The sequence below is a fragment of the Podarcis filfolensis genome (genome assembly GCF_964270895.1).
Source record: "Podarcis filfolensis genome assembly, chromosome: 1".
Lineage (NCBI taxonomy): Eukaryota > Metazoa > Chordata > Lepidosauria > Squamata > Lacertidae > Podarcis > Podarcis filfolensis.
This window is the reverse complement of record NC_139604.1, coordinates 701,247-723,558: the sequence shown is the minus strand read 5'-3', so window position 1 is coordinate 723,558 and position 22,312 is coordinate 701,247. Positions and strand designations below refer to the sequence as shown.

Sequence of the window (22,312 nt, the reverse complement as noted above, 5' to 3'; positions counted from 1 at the left end):
AGATCTCCTGTAATGAAAAACTATTTCTAGGAAACATGTTAACAACAAGAACAACAACAAGAACAACAGCAGCATCCTGCAGACACTAATATGAGCAAGGCACAACAAACTGAGTAAAACTTATAGTCCTCTGTATGCTGATCGGAATGTAAAATGCTCCAATTGCTTTATAATTTGCATTGCACTGGCTAACAACCTTACAAAATATGTCACTGTTATTCCTATTTATCCAGACCAAAAAAACAACAATTTAAAAAAATGGGAGCGAGAGTATGACATGCAATGTCATCTATTGACTCAGTCTTGCAATGCTGTGCAAGATTTATACTAGCTGGTCATGACTTCCCCCAAATAATCTACAATAGACAACACTGTGGTAGTAAAGTACACGGCTTAGTTCACAATAATAAATATATTTTCCAAGACTACTAATTAGCCCTAAGTAGTATATCTACATTAGGACCCACCTTTCAGTGACTGTAAAAACATAGCTTTTACATAGTTTTAAAAACACACCTTGGTTGCCCAATCAATGAAAAGTTATTATCATACAAGTGAGGTGAATGTTGTATGAAAGGAAGAAACAGGTTAATGGTTTTCAAAGTGATTTGAAGCCTGTCCTTGTCACTGCAGATGAGAAAAATCAGATAACAGATTTTAGCTGAACAATAACAAGAGATGCCTTTGTCAAGATCTGCAAATGTTGTTACCTTTAAATTTGAGAAAAGAATAATTTAAATTATAAAACAATTGAATATGTTCATCATAATCTAGTCTTACATACAGAAATCCCTTGTGCCACAACAAAATCAATTCTGAACAGGTTTTTTTACATGGGACTGCATTTTAGCAATTGTTAAGCAACACATTAAAGCTCCTTTTACTGAAAGCATGATTGTATTACATTCTGATGTGTGTTTGCTGAACTGATCTATTTTACTGAATTTACATTATATACATTTTTATTGTTACTTTCTATTCTTATGTTGCCTTGTTGGGTAATTTTAGTAAAAATAGGCAATTGATAATTAATTTAGAACTAAACAATGTGAGCAGCTATGCTAGGAAGAGAAAAATTCAATGCTAAAATGATGGGAAAGGTAGATTCTAGAAATCTGGCTGCATTTCCAGAATCACATACACAGAAAGTGTTGTGATGCCTTCAAGAGAATTAGTGGCTAGTACTGAACTGGGTGAGTTTCTCCTAGCTCACATCAGTTACTCCCTCAGAATCATGAGGAAGTTCCACTTATTTCTGAGGAAATCAAAATCTGCTCTTTCCCTCCCATGTATTTTTTCTCCAGCTCAGATTAAAACCTGAGCTGGAAAATAATTCAGAGGCTATGAAACTCATCTCAAAGTAGAGTTGAGTATTGCAAACCTCCAGAAACTCATACAAGTCACTACTACTGATAGTCTCTATCATATTAGCCTATGCTCTGGTCCCAAATTCAAGCATGGGCTTCTCTAACAAAAAAAGAAGAAGAAAGGGGGTGGGAGAAAATCACAAGTAGCTTGATTATGAAAGACGACTGCCTGGGTTCTCAGAAAACCATTACAAGTCTGGGCTGGAAAAATGATCTGACCAGGTACAAATCTCCCCACCCCTCTCTCTGGCTAGTAAAAGAAATAATCTTGCACTGAACCATGTTGCTTTTGCGATATGAACTCACATGATGTGACTATGCCCAAAACACCTGCAATGCTATGCCATGCCACGTATAATTTGCATACTGAATTTGCACTGTTGCTCTGTATGGTTTTTACATATGGTCTCTTCATAGAGAGCTGCGTGAGAACAACTGATGTGGATAATAAATACACCAAAAAGGTTCCATAGCACACCTATTGTTCAAAGAGACTATTAGAAAGATAGGTGTGTATGCTACTCATCCATGCAAGTCATCTTCAAGTACATCTGTAAACATGGAAGAGACTCATAGGAATTTGCAAATAATAATGTAAAAAGCACACAGATACTATACCACTGATGCAGCTCAATGTAGCTATATTTAGAATATTTAATTATATCTTTAAATAAATTGGTGTTATGCAGATTTTGAAAAACCTGTAATGTATGCAAATAACATAATGCAAGAAGCATCTGGGGTTCTTTTACTTGATTTGATTGGGGATCTGTAATGATGATAGGATATCAACAGTATCTACTAACGTGAAAGACAGATAAAACATATAGTATGCAATTCTGCCAAGAGAAGATGACTTCACAGAGTTTAGAAACCAATCTCCTATGTAAATCAGAAGCCAATCACAGGCAAAGTGATGCTTTCAATCAATTTACAATGAACAGACTTGTGACAAAAAACAAATAAATAAGAGAAATTCATTGCTCACTGCCATAAAACAGGATCTCTCTGTTGGTTTAAAAAAGCTATTCTGGCAAAGCCAACAGCTTAACAGTGCCAGTTCAGAGGCAAAGAAACTAGAGACACATCTCCATGGCCACAGTTGTGTGGAGGAAGTAATGTCTGGACCAGGATGACCATGTTCGTCAAGCACTGCTTCCTGGTGATCTGCCCAAATGCAACAGGTATTAAATGGGTTTCCGTGTTTACACAAACCACTATTAGGCAATGGTGTTTCATCAGCATGGTAGTGCTGAGTCTGGTGTTACTACTCCATGTAACCATACTCATGGAGAGTTTTAGAGTATTTGAACCTACACTGGTGGAGATCTTAAGCATTAACTTGAAAGTGTACTCTACTTAAGTACTTACTTCCACCTAAATATGTTGAGAATTGTAGGGCGGGACTGTACAACTTGTGAGTTAATAAGCTGAGCAAACCCTGTTTCTGCAATTCCCAAGGCAGGTTTATCAAGCCCTTGGACAGGGGGCAGGGGCAGTGTCACCATATATGGTTCAAGGGCTGCATCTGGTTTCATGCATTGTGAAGTCCCGTGCTGAGGAGTTTAAGACTGAGTTATATACTTCTAAGTGGGGTTCTGCTATCTTGGAAGGACAGAAATCATGGCAGGGATGACTGGAAGCAATAGGTAGGAACAAATTATAGCTGCCTCGTTATCTTGTGCACCAGACATCTGTCATATACAGAAGTGTATGAAAGAGACAGGATGTTTGGAAACCAGGTTTTCAAACAGATTCGAGCTAGGAAGGGTGATTTGCCAGGTACTTGCTGGAGTCTCAAGAAAGCAGCCAAATAATATAGTCAGTGTCTCCAAAGACTTACGGTTCTTCATGGCAGCAAAGCCTGCTGCTCCTTTGAAATCCCTAATTTCTACATTGTGAGACTTCAGAAAAGTAAACAGCTTGCTGTCTCAATTTTCTATGCTACATCTCATACCCTGAACTATTACTTATTGTCCAAAATAGTGTTGTATAAGTAACTGTTAATTGTATTTTGTATTGCAACACTTGAACCAAGAGGCTGTTTTTGTGTGCGTGCGCACGTGTGCATGAAATGGCATTACAATGATAGACACTCTGCTGGCTTTAGCAACCACAGTGAGTTATGCCTTAAGAGTAAACATATTTTGGGGCTAGTGATGGTTCAGCCTTGTGGCTCCATAGCTTCCCGCTTCTTAAAACAATTTCAAAAGTTAGGACATAGAAGTCCAGTGCTAAACAATAGACCTGGAAAAAGTTTGAAGCTTTAGTAGGCAACAAACCTTTCTTCTCTTCACAACCTGTGTCAGATTTCAGGGTATGACTGCTGCTGTGCAAGGAATCTTTTGAATCTTCATTTTCATCCAGAACCCCAGCAAAGCTGATCTTCCTCTCATACCTGTGCCGATCCATCTCAGGGTCCAAACGCAACCTGCAACTCTCCAGGTCCTAAAATATTACATGAACCACAGAAACACGTGAATATCATGGGTACCAAGTTTTATTCTAATATTAAGGAAAAGACCAATAAACTCAATCAGAAAGGTTGTTTTCTCCATTTGTATCTTCTAACCTCACTTGTTTCATCAAGGAGCTTAGAGCAGTGCACATAGGGACATCTCAATTTACCCTGGTAGTAACCACAAGGAATAGGTTAAGTTGACAATGCATTTTATTGCCAGCCACCTATATATAATTTTACTTGATACTGTTTTTATTAAATGTTACTTATGCAATGTTGCATTGCTTTTCACATGTTTATTGTAAGTTGCTGCTGTGATCACTTGCCCTGCAAGTCAGAGTAGAAACTAAAATAATAATAATGATGATGACGATGATGATGGCTGTGCCCAGTGTTAGCCAGTGAGTTTCACAGTGTGGCAGAGATTTGAATCCAGGCTTCCCTAGCTCCAAGTACATACACTGTCTCCTACACCACAGTGATCAGGGCTGGCCCAGGTCATTTTGCTGCTAGAGGCAAAGAAGAAAATGCTGCCCCTCCAGTCCTCTGCCTCCTCCTCTCCCGCTGAACCACTCGCCCGTCAAGTGGTTCAGCGGGAGAGTCGCTTCTCATGAATTGTCAGGGACTGGTTGGATGAGGAAGAGTGGGGGCAGCCAGTGGTCCAGGAGGCACCTGTGGGGTAAGGGGACTTTGAGCCAGGTTCAGACTGGAAGGACAGAGAGGAATCATCGGCAGAGTGTGCTGGTGAAAGGGAGAGTCTTGAGGTAGGTAGCCACAGACACTGATAGAGAAGGAGAAGGAGCTGTGTCTCCTGCTCTGCAATACAGCTTGTTCCCCATCCCCACTGTACTGTACTGTACTGACTCAGCTCGTTCCCCATCCCCACCCTCAGCACAGGAACGAAGAGTCCAGAAAAAGCTGAAACAGTTAAGAAAAGCTGAGTCACAATGAAAAAAATGCATGGAGGGAGGATGAATATGGGACGGAAGGGGCAGGAACTTTAGCTTCTGCAACTGACCTGCTTAACTGATGGAAGTGCTGGGTGCTAACTCTTTGACCTCGGAGCAATAAAGTTAATCACTGCAAGCATTGTGCCTGGTCTGCTTACAGCATCAGACAACAGATGGAGGGGCCTTTCTGGCAGCCTGACAAGAATTTAACAATAGATTTCTTCAGCTACTCAGCTGATTTTCTGGTTTCCCCCTCCAATTCTGCAACTTGTGCTTATTCTTTCTTTTTCCCTGTCCTAGATTGTCTCCAAAGTAAATTCCTGCCTTTTGCTCACCACAAGAGGCTCCGTCCGCGGCCTGGGCATGTAGGGAAAGGTCTCTCGAAGGAATGTGGTGATCTCCAGGAGGAGCTGACATGCTGCCATCTTCAGTGCAAAAGGACAGCAACATTTGGTGGGGTTCACAGTACCTAAGAAGTGACATTTATATATAGATTGGTTTTATTAAAAATAGCACTAGGAAAAATACATATTTAAAAACAGATGGACAGCACCACACATGGTACACAATACAAGCTGCATATGGAACACTATGGCCTCCTTGCAATATTTTTCTATTTTTACTAACAATCTCATTTGCTGTTATTGCCAGGTAGCACTGGTAATTCAACAACAACAGGATTTCAGTGGTCTCAAAATCAAACTGTTCTATGAATACTGATGTTGAAATGCATACACTTAGACCCTGCTCACCTCTAGAAATGTCACACATTTTTCTCAGAGCAGAAATGTCACACATTTTTTTCAGAGCAGAGGACTACCAGAGGGCAGAGGCAGTGGGTTCTGCGTGACTTCACACATGTGAAGTCACACACATCGGGAGGAGGCCATGAGGCTCAGGGAGGCCTGTCACCAGGCGGTAGGCCCAACGAGGCCTTCTGCCGCCACGGAGAGGCCCAGAGGGCCCAGCCCCTCAAGACAGTGGGGGCTCATCCCCATAGAGTTGGCGCCTGTGCCAGAGGGTGTGGCTGCTTTTCTCACCCACACTCACCCAAACCCAGTGCTGCTCTTATCTCTTCCCCTGCATAAAGAAAAGCAACTGGGAAGGAGGGGGAGATGCTATTGGTAAAATAAAAATTTTTAAAAATGGAAGAAAAATCCCCATAGCTTTTCATCACAACTAGATTAGGCCTTGGATATTCCTATCATATATTACAGTGATGGAATAATTAACTGAAAAATATGTTAGTGAACAAACTGACCAACAGCAAAACTGCAGTTGTTTTAGGTAGGATAGAAAGGATAAAATTTCTGTATTTCCGTTTCTGTTATATTAGTGAATGTTTGCCATGCAAATCTTATGCCACATAACACGGGGGCGGGGGCGGGGGGGGGGAATGGGACTCTGACTGATACTCAGTACCAGGCTTTCTCAACCTTTGGCCCCCCAGGCGCTGTTTGACTACAACTCCCACCATCCCTATGTTATGTTGGACTACAACTCCCATCATCCCTAGCCAACAGGACCAGTAGTCAGAGATGATGGGAAGTGTAGTCCAACATAACATAGGGATGGTGGGAGTTGTAGTTGGACAACAGCTGGGGACCAAAGGTTGAGAAAAGCTGTACTACACTGTTGAATACTTAGAACCACTATGCAGGAAATGCATATCTACTACATGTCGTAGTGAATGCTGTTAACCTTTGGAGGAAGATTTGGTGGCATGGGGCAGACACACAAGGGCCATGGCTTCCCTAATGGGTGCTCACTGCATTTACAGGTGCTCGTCTTCACTTCAGTTCATTGCACTGCTCATAAAACGTAATGATGAAGTAGTCTTTGTTTATCAGATGATTGCTGCTTAGTTCCTAGAAGCCTAATGACTGCCCTTCCAGCTATGGCCCTGAGAGAATCAAGAAGGGAGAGGAGGGGAGGTCTGAGCTAAGTAAAGTCTCTCCTCACCTTGCCTAACACTCAACAGTAGTGCCAGATGTGCCCATCAAAAGGACATTCTGTCACAACTGTCACATCATGGGCCATACATGAGAGTGGGCTCTAGCACATCACCATAGGACCGTCAAGCCAAGCTTCAGGTTTGTCTCGCCTCTGTCCATGACAGTTTAGCCAGTTCAACTCAATTGATGAAATTAAGCTCCAACCCCCAAATTAGATCTCATCACCTTTTAGGGTTTCTAGGCCCAGGTCCTGAGAGGACCACTCTGCACACAGCTGATATTATCCATGGGCATTCTGTGAGCTTCCTCCCAGTTTAGATTTATGTACAGGTGTCCCTCTACTTATGCAGGGGTTGCGTTCTGGGCCCCTGCACACATAAGCAAAAATCGCATAAGTGGGGAGCACCCTCTAAAAAGCCTCTAAATATCAATTTCCCCCCTGCTTTCCAGCTCTCTCGCCACACAACTCTCTCTTCTACTAGAATTGAAGTTCTGGGACCAGCTGAACAGAAAAAGTAGCTACTGCTCAAACGATTTTTCCACCAAAAGGAAACCAAAGCCAGGTAAGTGCCAAAGCCCTGAACCCTCTCCACTTGGGGAAACATGGAATGTGCCAAAATCTCTATGTGCTAACTATTTAAGTCTGAAGACTGCTAGAAGAAATCAGTGTCACTGTAGTTAGTAGGTTAAGAAACAGAGAGTGATAAGAATTGGGTGGGGGGCAGAGTACCAGAATTAGCAAAGCTGGTATATCTGCACACTTCCTTGTTATCCTCCTTTCCCTTTCTTAGCATATGCAACTACAGAGAGCCACTAATTTCTTCAGCCCTTTTCCATGAAGCTTGAAATACGCAGGAAGGCATCTTCACACACAAAAGAGACACCATAGAGCTACAGTCCTTCTCCACACCTCCATTGTCGCGGCCTTCTCTAAACAGTAGTTCTTCCGAGGGACAATTTATACAAATGAAAGTGTGTCTATAAATATTTTTTTTCTGAAACTGTCACTAGGAAACTAATAATTCCATTGTGTCTCTAGAAAGTCTAATAGAACATGAAGACACAACAGGCATTTGCAGAGAGGCAATTCTCTACACACAGCTATCATAATCATAATCAAATTATGCCATGCATTGCAGCACTTGGGGAGAAAAGAATTAGATGTATTCAGGAGGGATGTCAAATTCTAGATGCCCACACCTCTCTGACTTAGATATCCCATTTTGTTCTCTATGTTCACTCATAAAGAAGCAGTCATGCAGCTAGACCTACCTAGTCCCATTAAATATCTCCAATTTTACTCCTTTAAATACCTCCAATTTTACTCCATGTAGACAGTAACTTGAGCAATGTTTGCAATGTGAGGGTGAAGATAAAGACCCCTCTACATACCCTCCTGCTTTAAACTTCAAACTATGTCTATGTAAAGAGAGAAGACAACACCTGGCTCCATTAATTACATATTTTAACTAGGATTCTAACCCAAATATTTATACTAGCGTTCCTCCATAGCTTTTTACTAATCTGTTCTTAAAAGGTAAAGGTAAAGGGACCCCTGACCATTAGGTCCAGTCGTGACTGACTCTGGGGTTGCGGTCCTCATCTCACTTTATTGGCCGAGGGAGCCGGCGTACAGCTTCCAGGTCATGTGGCCAGCATGACTAAGCCGCTTCTGGCAAACCAGAGCAGCGCACGGAAATGCCGTTTACCTTCCCGCTGGAGCGCTACCTATTTATCTACTTGCACTTTGACGTGCTTTCGAACTGCTAGGTGGGCAGGAGCAGGGACCGAGCAACTGGAGCTCACCCCGTCACGGGGATTCGAACCGCCGACCTTCTGATTGGCAAGTTCTAGGCTCTGTGGTTTAACCCACAGCGCCACCCGCGTCCCTGTTCTTAGAACATTGCAATTGTAGAACAAAGCCAACAAACTTACAAAAAGCTCTAATGGATTACATGCTTTTTGGAAAACAGTAGCGTGAGCTCACACACGAATATGATGTTTGGAGAGGATATTGTACTGAACATCAGTGTAAACTGCACTCTGTATTGGCATGAGGTCTTGTCATGTTCTGCATATTCATTTTGATTTTAAAAACTTCCTGCCTTCATAAAGAATATGTACTATTGTAACAATGCATTATACGATGTACTGTTTTCCATGTTTTTAATGCAATGAACACATAAACATTTGATATCTAGTTTACACTAACCTAATTTCCATTTAGTTTTGGTTCTGGTGTGTAAATATTAAGGGAATGGAGATGAATACTATCTTATATCTGGAAGGCTATCTCATCCACATAATTTATAGCATTAAGGTTCCACTTATAGTTTTTAAAATGACATTGTCTCAGTTAAGAACTAATAGTTTCTGCAGATCTGTCATAAGTTTGTCACAGTTGTAGTTGTGGCTTCTAAGGGAGCACCTGTAATGATCTGGTCGGTGTACACTTTTGGACGCAACAGAGGAAACTGACTAAAAATCTCAGCAGGTTCCCTTCAGGATCAGGATCTTTGTATGTAATTAATTAAATACTTATTTGCCCACTTTCACTATATATGGACTACATACATAAAACATGACCAGTGTTTTTGAAAGGAGGACCATCAAAACAACCTGGCAAACAGTCATCCAAAAGCTAACAGAGTTCAATCAATTTTATTCATGGTTGGTCAATTCAATTCAAGGAGAACCACATCCAGAAGCAGCGCTGGACATAAAAAGTTGCCTTCTGTTGAGTAAGGTCATTGGTCTATCTAAACCATTACTGTCCACTCCAGCTGTGGGGAATCTAAGATCCTCCAGATATTGTTGAACTGCATCTCCCACCATCCCTGGCCATTGCCATGCAAGATGGGGCTGATGGAAGCTGGTTCCCCACCCCTGATGTACTCTGACTGGCAGCAGCTCTCCAAGTTCTCAGGCACAAAAATGGTATTTCCAGGCATTGCCATGTGAAATTATTGTAAATGTTGATGCCAGAACAGAACATCAGACCTTCTTCATGCAACTAATGTGTAATACCATCAGAGATGGGTAAATCTTTCTCTTTTTCTCACTTTTCCAGTAACAAGTTCATCTTATTTCCATGGCAGTTTGTGGATTTCCCCCCACTAAAGTACACATGAAACTGCACCAGCACATTAGTGCAAATTTCTCCAAGCACACACACATTTCTATGCAATTTCCCCTAATATAATACTTTTTATGCTATATGCATTTTTATGCACACTTTACCCTGGCATACGTATTTCTGTACCGACTACTTGGCTTTTATTGCGAAATTAAGAGAAGTGTGAATCTTGGAAGTTGGCTGTGTTCACACATTTTTTTGGAAAGTACAAATTAAGGAAAATCACCTTTAAATGTGGTCTAAACTCCAAAGCCTAGGGCTTGCCAATCAGAAGGTTGGCAGTTTGAATCCCTGCAATGGGGTGAGCTCCCATTGCTTGGTCCCAGCTCCTGCCTACCTAGCAGTTTGAAAGCATGCCAAAAAGTGCAAGTAGATAAATAGGTACCGCTCCGGCAGGAAGGTAAACGGCATTTCCATGCACTGCTCTGGTTCGCCAGAAGCGGCTTAGTCATGCTGGCCACATGACCCAGAAGCTGTGCGCTGGCTCCCTCAGCCAGTAAAGTGAGATGAGCACTGCAACCCCAGAGTTGTTCGCGACTGGACTTAACTGTCAGGGGTCCTTTACCTTTACCTTTGAATGCAAAGAGAACCAAATTTGACTTGAATCTCTAACTACCACAGATATATGGTCCATGGCACACAGAGCCAATAAGAGTTCAGGTGCATGCCTGTATCTGCATTGTAATGCTCATCCAGACCCCTCTGAACCTGCTGGAAGTAATATTTGGGTGCAGATGGAAAGGTGAGTCCCACTATCTGTTGAACATGACTAGCTGCACTGAATTAAAGTCTTATTCTCCTTGTTCTGTGGATCCAATTCCTTTTTGCTGCTGCTACCACTACATGACATGTTACATCTTGGCACAGATAGATAGAGAGGGAAAGGGAGGTAAGTGTGGAATACAATTGGGTGGAAAGGGAATGAAAGAGGAAAATAAAAAAAGAATTAAGTGTTCCTAAAGCAGAGATTCTTACAAGCGGGGGTTCTTGTAGTAAAGGGAGTCTCCTTACTGTCATCTAAAAAGTCTTCTTCCTCATCCTCCTTTCTCAGTCTTCGCTTGGTCTCCTCATCATAAATGAGGCCCAGCAGATTGGCTGGGCTCTCACTCTCACTATGGCAGAGTTCGTTGAGACGGATGCCAATTGCCTGCCAAGAGAAACAAAAGAAGGAAAATAATGAAGTGTTACAAAGGTAACTTAGGGTAGCAAAGCTTCACCAGAGAGCTGGAGGTTTCAAATAAAGAACATGGCCGGTGTGCTTGAAAGAGTTAAAGACTGAGATTAGGGGTGTTTGCAAATTTATCAGGTGGGATTTATCAGGTGGGACTGTTCTGCAGCTTGTTCAAGGTAAAGAGGGGATCTGTAAGAGGCTGCATGAGTTGAAACAGAGAACTGTAAAGCACTTAGAGGGGCCTCAGTGACCCTGGCATTAAAACATTGCAGACAACCATCTACTAAAAGAAAAACTATGTCTCTAAGCTTACCACATAGGGAAAACACCAGGGTGCTGAGGGGAGGTGGAGCAGCTTTGCTCAAGTCTCTACCCTGAGGAAAACAATGTGAGAAGGAGGAGATTTTCAGAGCTGAGCATACCTCTCTAAGCTTAAGGAAGATATCAAGAGGTGAGAGGGCAGAGAGGGGAGCTCTGTTATGCCTGAAAGGTTAAGCTTGCAGTAAGAGAATGTTTTACACAGAAAGCAAAACTCTTTTAGTTCTTCTCAAACTAAAATCAAGTTTCTCCTTTACTTATTTACCAACAATTTGGCAGGTTTCTTACCCAGGGGCATCTCTCTCATGCCTGCAATTTTCAGACCAATTTGCCCACAAAACACTTAGGGAGATTCAGTGGTCCCCCCTGCTTTTTAAACAAAATTAAGCTTCAAACAGTGCCTAGCACCTGGGCTGATTTGCCCATAAATTGGCAAGCTTTATCCACTCTGGAAGGGCTGGTATGACTCCAAATTCCATCCAGTTCTGTCAAAAGGGAAAGACTTAGCCTCTAAAATATTTGGTCTGAACTAAATCTGGTGGCCAGGGCACGCCTCTAATTTAAATGATCCAAAGGGTTCAAAGTCCATTAGTTTCCATTTTTTAACATGTTTCTGTTTATATTGAACTGGTTCAAAATTTGAAAAGAAATAGAATAGATTATTATCATAAAACTTAACATTTATACAGTACTTTAAAATGCTCCAAGTACTTCAACATATCTTTCAATAATCCTTACGAGAGTCCCATAAGGCAGATCAGCATCATTACCCACATATTGAAGACTGAGGAACAAGCCCAGCATAGAGTGATTTGCCTTAAGGCAGAAGCAACAGTCAAACCAGGAACTCTTTTTTATTTATTAGATTTCTACCTCCCTCTGCAGCACACAGAAATCCCAGAATGGATCATATAACAAATTCAAATCATATTCTATGTAATCATTATATCACATAAAACAAAGTCTTGTACAAATTTTCACGAGGACTTTTTAAAAACTGCAAACTGATGCAGAAACACAGCAAGCTGAAAAATGAGAAACTAAAATGAAAAATGAGAAGCTAAAATGAAAAGAACTGAATAAAGTCAAATGCAACTGTACTAAGAAGAAAAAGCTGGAATCTTCCTCTCCAGGTAAGCTTTATATGTGCAGGTGTTTTTAAAAAAGAAATTAATAAGGAAGATGGAGTTCAACTGTCCTTCTCACCCAACTTAAACTTAAAAGTACATGTAACTGAACTGAATGAATATTCTCTCCCCACGCTGCATCCTTATCTCAGCTTTTTTCCCCTTCCTTCATTGGCCATTTCTATCATTAGGCAGAATCAGGAGACTGTCTCAGGCTGTAGATGAAGAAAGGAGTGGTGACAGGTCCCCCACCCAGTCATTCCCAATGACAGCTCTCAGCTCACCATTACCATCCTCACCAGCTGAAACCAGTGACACTTGTTGGGCTGGGCTGGCTGGCTCTCTCTCTCGCTTACTTGCCTTCTCCCAAAGCATCTCATAAAACACCACTGAGAAAGACCTTTGAAAGGCAACGTGGCAGCCATCCAGGTCACATGCACCAGAAGGCATTGCACATGGTACTGCTCTGCTCATGTGACGCAGGCTGGTGGAGGATAACTTCTGAAGGTGGCTACTCTGACTTCCAGGTTTCTAGCATGTACCTGTTTCCTGTTTCCAGATTGGTCTAGAAAGCAATATGGAATGTTCAGAACTAAACACAAATGTTTCTGAATAATGTTGATTACGAGAGAGAGAGAGAGAGAGAGAGAGAGAGAGAGAGAGAGAGAGAAAGGTTGAACTTACATCTCCCCATTGATAGAAGAGTTTGGCCGCGTTCCACTGTAACTTCTGGTTACGTTTGTTCCCCACTATTGGGGAGCGCCCACGGGAAAGACCCTTTTTAGTGATGTTCACATGGTGTCCCTTCATCCACTCTGGCCAGTTGCCACGGTTGCAGCGGTGAACGAAGCGAGCACATTCCAGGAAAAGGGCTGCTCTTGCTACCACTGGTGCCTCCTAGAATGTGTTGTGAAAATGTCATTAACAGTTTTTAAAAACCCAAACATTTCTAAAAAAATGAGGTACCAATTTATATACTCAAACTGACAGGATTTAGATTTCATAATTCAGCTACAAGGTAGTTTCTTGAGTCAAATATGATAGATCGCTCATGTGGTCATGCCAATTCATTGGATGACAAGGGTAGAAGTAGCCTATAATATCAATTTGGTGATGGCTTCAACCAAACAAGCAATGCCATAGTTACAGTTTCTCTTCAGTTATTTAGAGAAAAATTGTTAAGTGCTATTATTAAATATACTGATTTTGCTTTCTTAGGAGCAAGTATCCACTGAATTGAATTGCAACACCCACAGCCAGGTTGCTGATATTCCCAATGAAAGTTCTGAAGACAAGACTGCTTTTTTATATTCCTACTAAAAACCTTTAAATCTCATGCCCCTGATCTTCAGGCAGTGCCGTTTCCATGATTCTAGAGCAGGTAGTCATCACTCTTTTTTGACCAGTGGGTATATTTTAAATCTGAGAGTGCTGGGGGTGCCAGTCTCAAAATGGCTGCCATCAGGTTTGCCAACGTGAATAAAATATTGGGGATGGGGATAGGAAACAATACCCCACATAATCAATCACATGATGTGGTGCACACACACCATTTGAATGGCAATGTCCATCAACTTTTGAGATGCAGCCCCCTCAAATACTTTATTGGTGGGGTGAAGGGACCTTGGCCCCTAGGAGTTGGTTCCTATGGCTGCAATAGAAGGTGTGTGCCACAACACAAAGTGGCTGCAATGGGAAGCATGGCATAACACAATATAAGAGAGACAACCATCCCTGACAACCTTATGCTTACTATGGGAAACCAGCTATTTGCTGCTGGTCCTTATTGTGGAGATCACACACAGAGAAAGAGATACTGTCGCTTCTAATAAAAACAGGTAGCATTCCTCAGAAGTAGGAAAAATATACACCACTCTCATTGCACAGAAATCACTTAGAAGGTACCTGCACATTTTGCCCCATAAGTTACTTTCTAGAAGGGCTACAACAGTTGTATAACTGTTGCAAGGATTTTAAAAGGTACCAGTGACCAATTCAGATAGTCCAAGAACTGACAGACGCAGCAATTGGAGAAAAGGAAAGTGAGGTTTATTGCTGAGCAATAATTGACCCAGTGGAATCTTTTCCAAAAGACTGGGCCCTGAGCCCTATCGCCCAGGGGCTTTTATACCTGAGTAATACATCACAGATCATGACATAATAGGATACAATTGCGAACGGCAGCAAAATAAGCCAATGAGCACATACAAGCCTTGCTCCTGACCGTACAAAGAGTTCTCTCCCAACTTCTGCTTTTTAGTTTGAACACCAGTCCGACCTATCCCCCAGATTTATAGCAAGGAATAGAAACTTAGGGTAAAGAGGAACTTCGGCTGTTGAGCTCCTACGGACCATCTGCTATAAGGGACATTCTGCGGTTTCCTGTTTCACTGCTCAGACCTTGTCTGGACATGGGGGGAAATGTGCCAGCACATCAGATTTATCGCTTCCCCCTTTCTTGTTCAGTGAGATAGGGAGAGAACAAGGAGATACTGGGACAAAGTTCATTTCGGATTTCTCAGATCTAAGCAATTTGCTATTAGGCTAAGCAGAAGCTTTCACGATTCAAACATGGATTATAAAATCACTGTAGAAATATCTGGTTATATGAATTTATTGATAACTGATAACTGATTGTATGGATAACTGATTATATGAAAAGCATAAGGGTAAAATTCCTCCAGGTCCTGCTTCACAACAACGATGAAAGTCATTGTCAGAGCTGCCCGAGGTCCCAGCTCACAAAGGACCAACGCCGCTTCGTTGTTAAGTACGAAAGTCTTTATTGAAGTTCAGTTTCACTTCCAGAGCCGCAGCGTGCAGCTCTACGTCTCAAAGTCTAGACCGCTGATGCTCCGTCTGAATCTCCTCCCCCCAGACACCAGTTTAAGACTCTAGCCTTGCTCCACCTCTTCCTCTGTTCTTTCCACCTCTGGTTCCGCCTGTCCGTCGGGGTCTCGCCCTTTCTAGACTCTTCTGACGCTGAATCCCCTGAGCCTTCCCCCTCCCTCCGGCGGGCTTTAGGAGCTGGTTCCCAATCCGGGTCTCCTGCTGTCCCCCGCGCCTGTACATTTGAACTTGGCGCGCGCGCCCAGCCAGCAACTTTCCTCCTGACCGTTTCACTGCTGCTGTCACTGCTTCCCCCTTCGGGGAGGCTAGCTGCAACTGACCTCCCCTCCGTTCCCCCACTCTCCGATGGAGGCGTGGTCAGCCCTGACTCATCTTCTCTCCCCGCTGGAGGAGACGCTGGTCCTGACACCTGTGACTCTTCCCCCCCACTACGCTCTGGTGGGGAAACTGGTCCTGATCCCCCGCTGCTGTTTTGGGGTTCCCCGCTGGCTCCTTGTTTCTGGTGCGTCCCCCCTGGCACCCCCCTTGCCCTGACCATCGGCGCCCCCTTCTGGGAATCTTCTGATTCGCTGGAGAAGCTCATGGAATCTCTCGGGTCACTGTCATACTCCCCTACGCTGCCCTCGGATTCTTCCCCTTCGCTCTCCATTTCCTCTCTTCCCTGTGCTCCTGCTCCCGAGCCCCTGACAGTCATAGTCCATGATACCTGCCTAGGGCTACCACTAGATGGGTGTCATGGCACCCAAAGGCATCAGACTGAAAATTCCTGGTCTAGAGCCTCCAGGAATAAAAGGTGCAAAGACTTTTTCATCTAGGTTGACCTGAATGCTGCAGACATTTGGATCCAATATAGTAAGCAATTCAGACTGGAGCAGTTCCTAGCTCATAAAACATTAGGCCAGTTCACCTTGGTTCAGCCATGTGCTCACATTCCCCCCTTCTTTTGATGTTCCCCGTCTCAATTCAATTAGCAACTTCCTGATTTACGGCAAACCATAGTTACTGGTGTCACAATCGCAAGTACATTTTGAAATAATACTCACCTTGTTTATCGTTCCTCTTATCTCTTCTTGTGATGCACATTTTAATTCAATTTTGTGCTAACTGCTGGATTGCGTTCTTCAAATATGACAGGACACTTTGCAATAAGATCTATGGGTTGTACTAAACTAAGTTTTACTCAGAGTAGACCCAGTGAAATTAATGTTACTAACATAGTCATACCCATTAATTTCAGTGGTTCTACTTGAAACTTACTTGACTACTGCCCTATGGTTTGTGGCAAATCCACAACATGAGTAATAATAACCTCTCCACAACCTCTCCAGCTGAACCTCTCACTTGCAAAGGCTACATATTTAATTTCTTAATATGATACATCCCCAAAGTCCATTAATTAAAAAGTTAGAGAGACCATTCCACAGGTATTGGCTCCATCAGCCCTTGATTCTGCTGCAAATCCATATTTGATGAAACAGCTATGGCCTAGAAGAGATTATGTCACGGTGCATTTATTAGTACTTAAGGTGCGACAAGATCTTCTTGTGTGTTTTTTAAACACACACTTGTTGGTCTGATTATAAAACGTGTGTGTGTGTGTGTGTGTGTGGGAGGGAGCCTGGTTCTATTAAAATGTTACTATGTTGATTCTGATGACCCTGGGGTTACATCTACTTCCTCCAATGCAGACAAGAACTTGCATGCTGGGGGTCTCTCTACAGACAACCATGCCTATCACGCAGTTAGAGGAAAATCACTCAACATCAAGGGCGGGGCTAAAAGTGCAGCCCCACTAACTCCAGATTCATACACATGTGAGTAGCACATGAATGGGTTCTGGTTGTCTTCTAGCACCTATGTAAGGTTACTTCCCTGGCCCACAGAACCTTACCATGCAGCTGTGGGTAAAAATGAATATATTCCTTCTTTGAAATTATCCTGTCTTTCTGTCCCAATATGAGACACTCAAGGCAATTCACAATGAGATCCAATGCAAAATGCAAAACAACAATCCACAAAAAACAACCCAACAGAATTCAGTAAGACACAAAAAAGTTAATAAAAATGAAAAACAAAAACCAGCATATAACACCAATCAAATAATAAGAGAGAACAAGAGCATTGGGTGGAGGAGGGCAAGAGAACAAACTTTAAGTATCTAACAGACCAAATGCCTGTCTGGACAAAAACGTTTTCAGCTGGGAATGGAAAGTCTGAATGCTATAGTGGAAGCCAAATGAATATTCCAGGGCAGGGCATTCCTTCATGACAAAAGGTGCCTTAGGAGACATTCCCACCAAACCAGCCTCAAATGCAAACAGGTCCTGAAGCAAGTCCATATTCTACTTTGTTCTATTCATTATATATACATATTGTATTTTTATGCTGTGAAACGGCCTGAGACCTACGGATGAAGGATAGAATACAAATTTACCAAGTAAATAGCAACAGCAACAATAAGACTGCCATTAGGCTCGCCTGGTCAGATTCTGAGTGTTCATGTGCCAAGCAGTTTGCTGTTGCTTAATGGGAGAGAGGGGCATGGAACAGAAGAGAGGGGCATGGAACAGAAGAGTACATTTAGAAGACAACCTTGAGTTCAAAACTGAGGAAAACTACTGTAGAGCATGAGGGATGAGGGAACCTGTGGTCTTCCAAATGTTGTTGGACTACAAAACCCATCATCCTTGAGCATGGTCATGCAAGCTTGGGCTGAGAAGTCCAACAACATATGGATGGCCATGGGTTCCCTGAGTTCTAAATCAGGTTTTCCCAGCCACTGGACAAAGTGTTTTAATAAATGTGCTTGGAACTGGTCCAGCACCTTCATGTGCGAATAGCACATTTGAGGGGTGTTTTGGGGTGACATAATGCAGGGAGCATCTACTCCCATGTCGTGCCCCTGATCAGAATTCCCATGGTTCATTTTCCTAAAGAAATAGGTATGTGCAGTTATAAGCATGCCAAGTTAAACATGCTTTAAACTGTAAGCTATGGTTTGTCCCTGGTCTGCTCAAAAGGAGTTCATTGCCTGGCAACAAGGCCCTTAGTTCTTGATTGCATAATTAATTCCTGCAGGATCTTATGCCTAAAGAGGTCTCTCAGTCAAAAGGACTTGTGATGCAAATTCCTGTTGACCCATCCTTACACGTAAAGCAAGTGTTATAAGCATTGTCCTCAGAGAAAATTAGCATGCTGAATGTCAAGGTATTATGAAAATACCCTGCAATAGCTTACCTTACACCCAGAGCAATCTGAAGAAGCAGCAAGAGAAAGATGAAGATGTGTGACAGAATGGGTAAGGATGGATTCACACCACAGAGAAACACACCACAAATGAGGAGAAATGAATCAGCCAGGAGATGCATAGCTGAAAAGAACCACAGGTTACCACTCCACTCACGGTCAACAACAGAAAGCAAAACATCGCCACAAAGTTCTAACAAGATGGGCACTTTCTTTGAAATTCTGCTTACAAAATGGCCTCCCCACTTCCTCCATTACAGTTCTTTCACTGCTTTTAAATATGGCAAGATAAAACAAAGGCAAAACTGAACTCCCAGTTAAACACTTTGGACACAGGTCATCCAGTGGAGCATGAGACTCTTTATCTCAGGATCATGGATTCGAGCGCCACATTGGGCAAAATATTTCTGCACTGCAAGGGGTTGGACTAGATGACCCTTGTGGACCCTTCCAACTCTACCATTCTATGAGTCTAGGTGCAGGGCAGGCCTAGGCACTGTGGGAAGGAGGGACAGCAGTTTACTCAGCCCTAGAGGTTAAGGAGAGGGAAGCAGCCCATAAGATGAAAACAGGTTGAATTTGAAGAATGTGCTTGAAGGTGTCTATACAAACTTATTTCCCTGTATCTTTTTGGCGTGCCCATGTGCGATTTGCAGCAATTGCCGGAGAAGAAGCAGTGTTCTGAACAGTTACCTGCCACTCGCCCAGGCCCAGAGAGGGTGCTTGTAATTTGAAACTCTTAATACTTGCAATTTGAGAAACAGGGATGTTTGCCTACCCATGCAACATGCTTACTTGAGAACTACAAATCTCATCATTCCTTAGTCCCTTGCTGGTATTGTCTATCCCCGGGCAAGAAAAACCACATGACACAGAATCCATTGGATAGACGGGATAGTGGGAGCCTGTACAGTTCACAAGTTTCCTAAAAAGGCATGAGCCAGGCTCCAGACAAAATGGGAATGGGGATGGGTGCATAAGTGCTAGTTGTCATTTGTGTATGCATGCAATATACTGGCTGTAAACCAAGCCACAATAATACCTATGGAGCTTAAACAAAGAGACCTTAAGAAGCTATCAATCAATTTTCAAAACAGACAAGACCTTTTATTTGGCAAGGGGAGCGGGGGTGGTATGTGACCTGTTTGTACCTGGTCCAAACAAATAGTGCTTGGGCTCTGGGGCAGGGAGGCTATTTGGATGGATGAAAGTCATTTTACTGATTCTGCAGCCCCTCTCGCCTCACTCCCCACTTTATATATGGAAGAAGATATGTAGCTTTGAAGTTGTGATGGTATGTAGGCCCTTAGAAATGAGGCTCTGCAAAGACTAAAAAAAGGATTCCAGGAACAGAGCCCCCCACTTTAAATGTTTTAATTGATTTTTTAAAATACTGTATGCTGAGAAATAATACTGGTTGAAGTGAGCAAAGAAGCGGCAGACAAAAATATAAATAAAAAACGCCCAGACCTTTGCCTACAAAGTGCAGAGCAAAAGGTAAGTGTGGATAAGCCCTGAATCTAGCTGCTGTCTAATAACTGATGCATGTAGAAAGCTGCCCAGCTGAACTGACATGATAATGCTAATGAATTGTAAACGTGTGTGCATGTGCAGAAATACATGCCATGCAATACAAGGGATTTTAAATACCAAAGCAGTGATTTGAATCACAATCGCTGTAAAACCAACCAAAGGCACAGAGGGTGAATGAGATGCAAGGAAAGCAAAAAGAACAAAGTAGCTGAAGCAACTGCAAGATTGAAAAATCATCATCTATGCTGGGCTTGGATCATCTAGGCCTTAGATCCACAAATCACCATTCGATGAATAAGTCATATACCAGAAAGCTTTGAAGACTCCCCTACCCTTCTGCCCCCCACAGTGAATTACTTGAGACTCACAGCTATGGCTTGCTTCAATTATTTATAGCATCAGCTGAGCATCTCTGTGGAGTTAAAGTAGTTGGAGCCATATATACCAGTCTTCTGTTTATAAGACATTTATAGAGGCTTAGTAATAGTTGTGAAATGTGGACCTTTAAAGAAATCTGAATATTAAAAGAGCTGTTTTCTTTAGGTGCAGCACAAATCTAGTAAATCAAATATCCTATCCAGGTATATATTCGCAGATACACGAAAATTTCCTTGTTTGTACTTAGCATTTATTGCATACTTTCCTTGTGTGTTTTTAAAAATCTCTTCCCACTTCACATCACAGCTTATGCATTATTGAATTATTGGTTGTGAAGAGTGTTCAAGAAACATCATGCAGTTACTTACAAGATCGAGGGCAGCTGCCAGGATAGAGGCATCAGGGATTGTTCCTGGCTCACAGCAGTTTAAAAGAAACTGAAAGCGCTTCATGCCTTGTCTTATTGCACCCAAGTTCACCACGTTCTTGGATTTGCTTCCTTCTTGGTTGGAAGCCAGGTGGTCATCATAGGTCTGACAACCTTCAAAAAGAGTACAAAAGGGGGTTGTGGGAGAGAGGGGAAAGGAAGGCCCCACAAAAGTTTAAACATAAAATGGTCTTGCAAATGATATTGGAACATGTGAGTCTTATCTATTTGCCCCTATGCATGAGCATCAGACCCTAACATAAGGATTGAGATATGCATGAGGATTATCCATCACTGCAATGATATCTCTGAAGTCCCTCAGGACAAAAAATCATCTTAGCTAGCAATGTGGAAAATGGGAAAATACATACTGTTTTATCACAAGTGTTCTCAGTTCCATTGGAGTTTGAGAGCCATTGATCCACAACTCTGAAAGCACATTATCTGCAATGGCTGCTGCTTAAATGCGGCAGTCATAAGGCAATATGGTTACTCCATGGGAACACAATTTTCAAAACCAAGAAGAGGCTTTCAGAGCCTACTTTCAGCATGCAGATTACTGAACACCAGTAGAAATTTTGCCTCCTAAAGTTAGCTATGATCAAGTCAGACTGAATCAAAGGAATAAGTCATGACTAAGTTAAATCCTATTACTTTAAGTCATCTGTGGCTACAATCTGGGCTACCTGAATGAGAAGGTGGAGCTCTTAAGTGTAGCTGGCCTCTACAACCAAGGCAAAATCAAGCCAAAGATGGATGCTGGCCCCACTGATCAGGTGGTAGGTGCCATGAAACAGGTGCAAGAGAAGTAAAAGGTTGGGAAAGTTGTTCCTGAAGCACCACTGAAGGATGAAAGCAAAGAACTAAAGTAAAGGGCGTGGGTGCATTGTCTGACCTCAGGTCCTCATGTTGCTGTAATTTGGGTTGTATTATTATTATTATTACCGGGACGCGGGTGGCGCTGTGGGTAAAACCTCAGCGCCTAGGGCTTGCCGATCGCATGGTCGGCGGTTTGAATCCCCGAGGCGGGGTGAGCTCCCGTCGTTCGGTCCCAGCTCCTGCCCACCTAGCAGTTCGAAAGCACTCTTAAGTGCAAGTAGATAAATAGGGACCGCTTTCTAGCGGGAAGGTAAACGGCGTTTCCGTGTGCTGCGCTGGTGCTGGCTCGCCAGAGCAGCTTCGTCACGCTGGCCACGTGACCCGGAAGTGTCTCCGGACAGCGCTGGCCCCCGGCCTCTTAAGTGAGATGGGCGCACAACCCTAGAGTCGGACACGACTGGCCCGTACGGGCAGGGGTACCTTTACCTTTATTATTATTATTATTATTATTATTATTATTATTATTATTTTAAAAGTCCCCCACCCATGTCTGAGCCTTTGATAGAAGTAAGAA

The 22,312-nt window shown here is 42.7% G+C and overlaps 1 protein-coding gene across 13 annotated transcripts in view; it reads right to left on the bottom strand.

The window, feature by feature from the left end:
- Positions 1 to 22,312, bottom strand: part of UNC80 (unc-80 homolog, NALCN channel complex subunit) — a 163,826-nt gene that overhangs the window by 77,876 nt on the left and 63,638 nt on the right. For 8 of the 13 annotated variants that reach the window (XM_083625474.1, XM_083625481.1, XM_083625483.1 and 5 more), the window contains exons 22-26: positions 20,861 to 21,033; positions 13,170 to 13,382; positions 10,845 to 11,016; positions 5,114 to 5,247; positions 3,650 to 3,815 (exon numbers count right to left, since the gene is read on the bottom strand). In XM_083625474.1, the coding sequence (XP_083481600.1) occupies positions 3,650 to 3,815; positions 5,114 to 5,247; positions 10,845 to 11,016; positions 13,170 to 13,382; positions 20,861 to 21,033 (858 nt within the window). The remainder of the gene's footprint in view (positions 1 to 3,649; positions 3,816 to 5,113; positions 5,248 to 10,844; positions 11,017 to 13,169; positions 13,383 to 20,860; positions 21,034 to 22,312) is intronic. The other 5 variants (XM_083625475.1, XM_083625482.1, XM_083625486.1 and 2 more) reach the window with 1 other exon arrangement.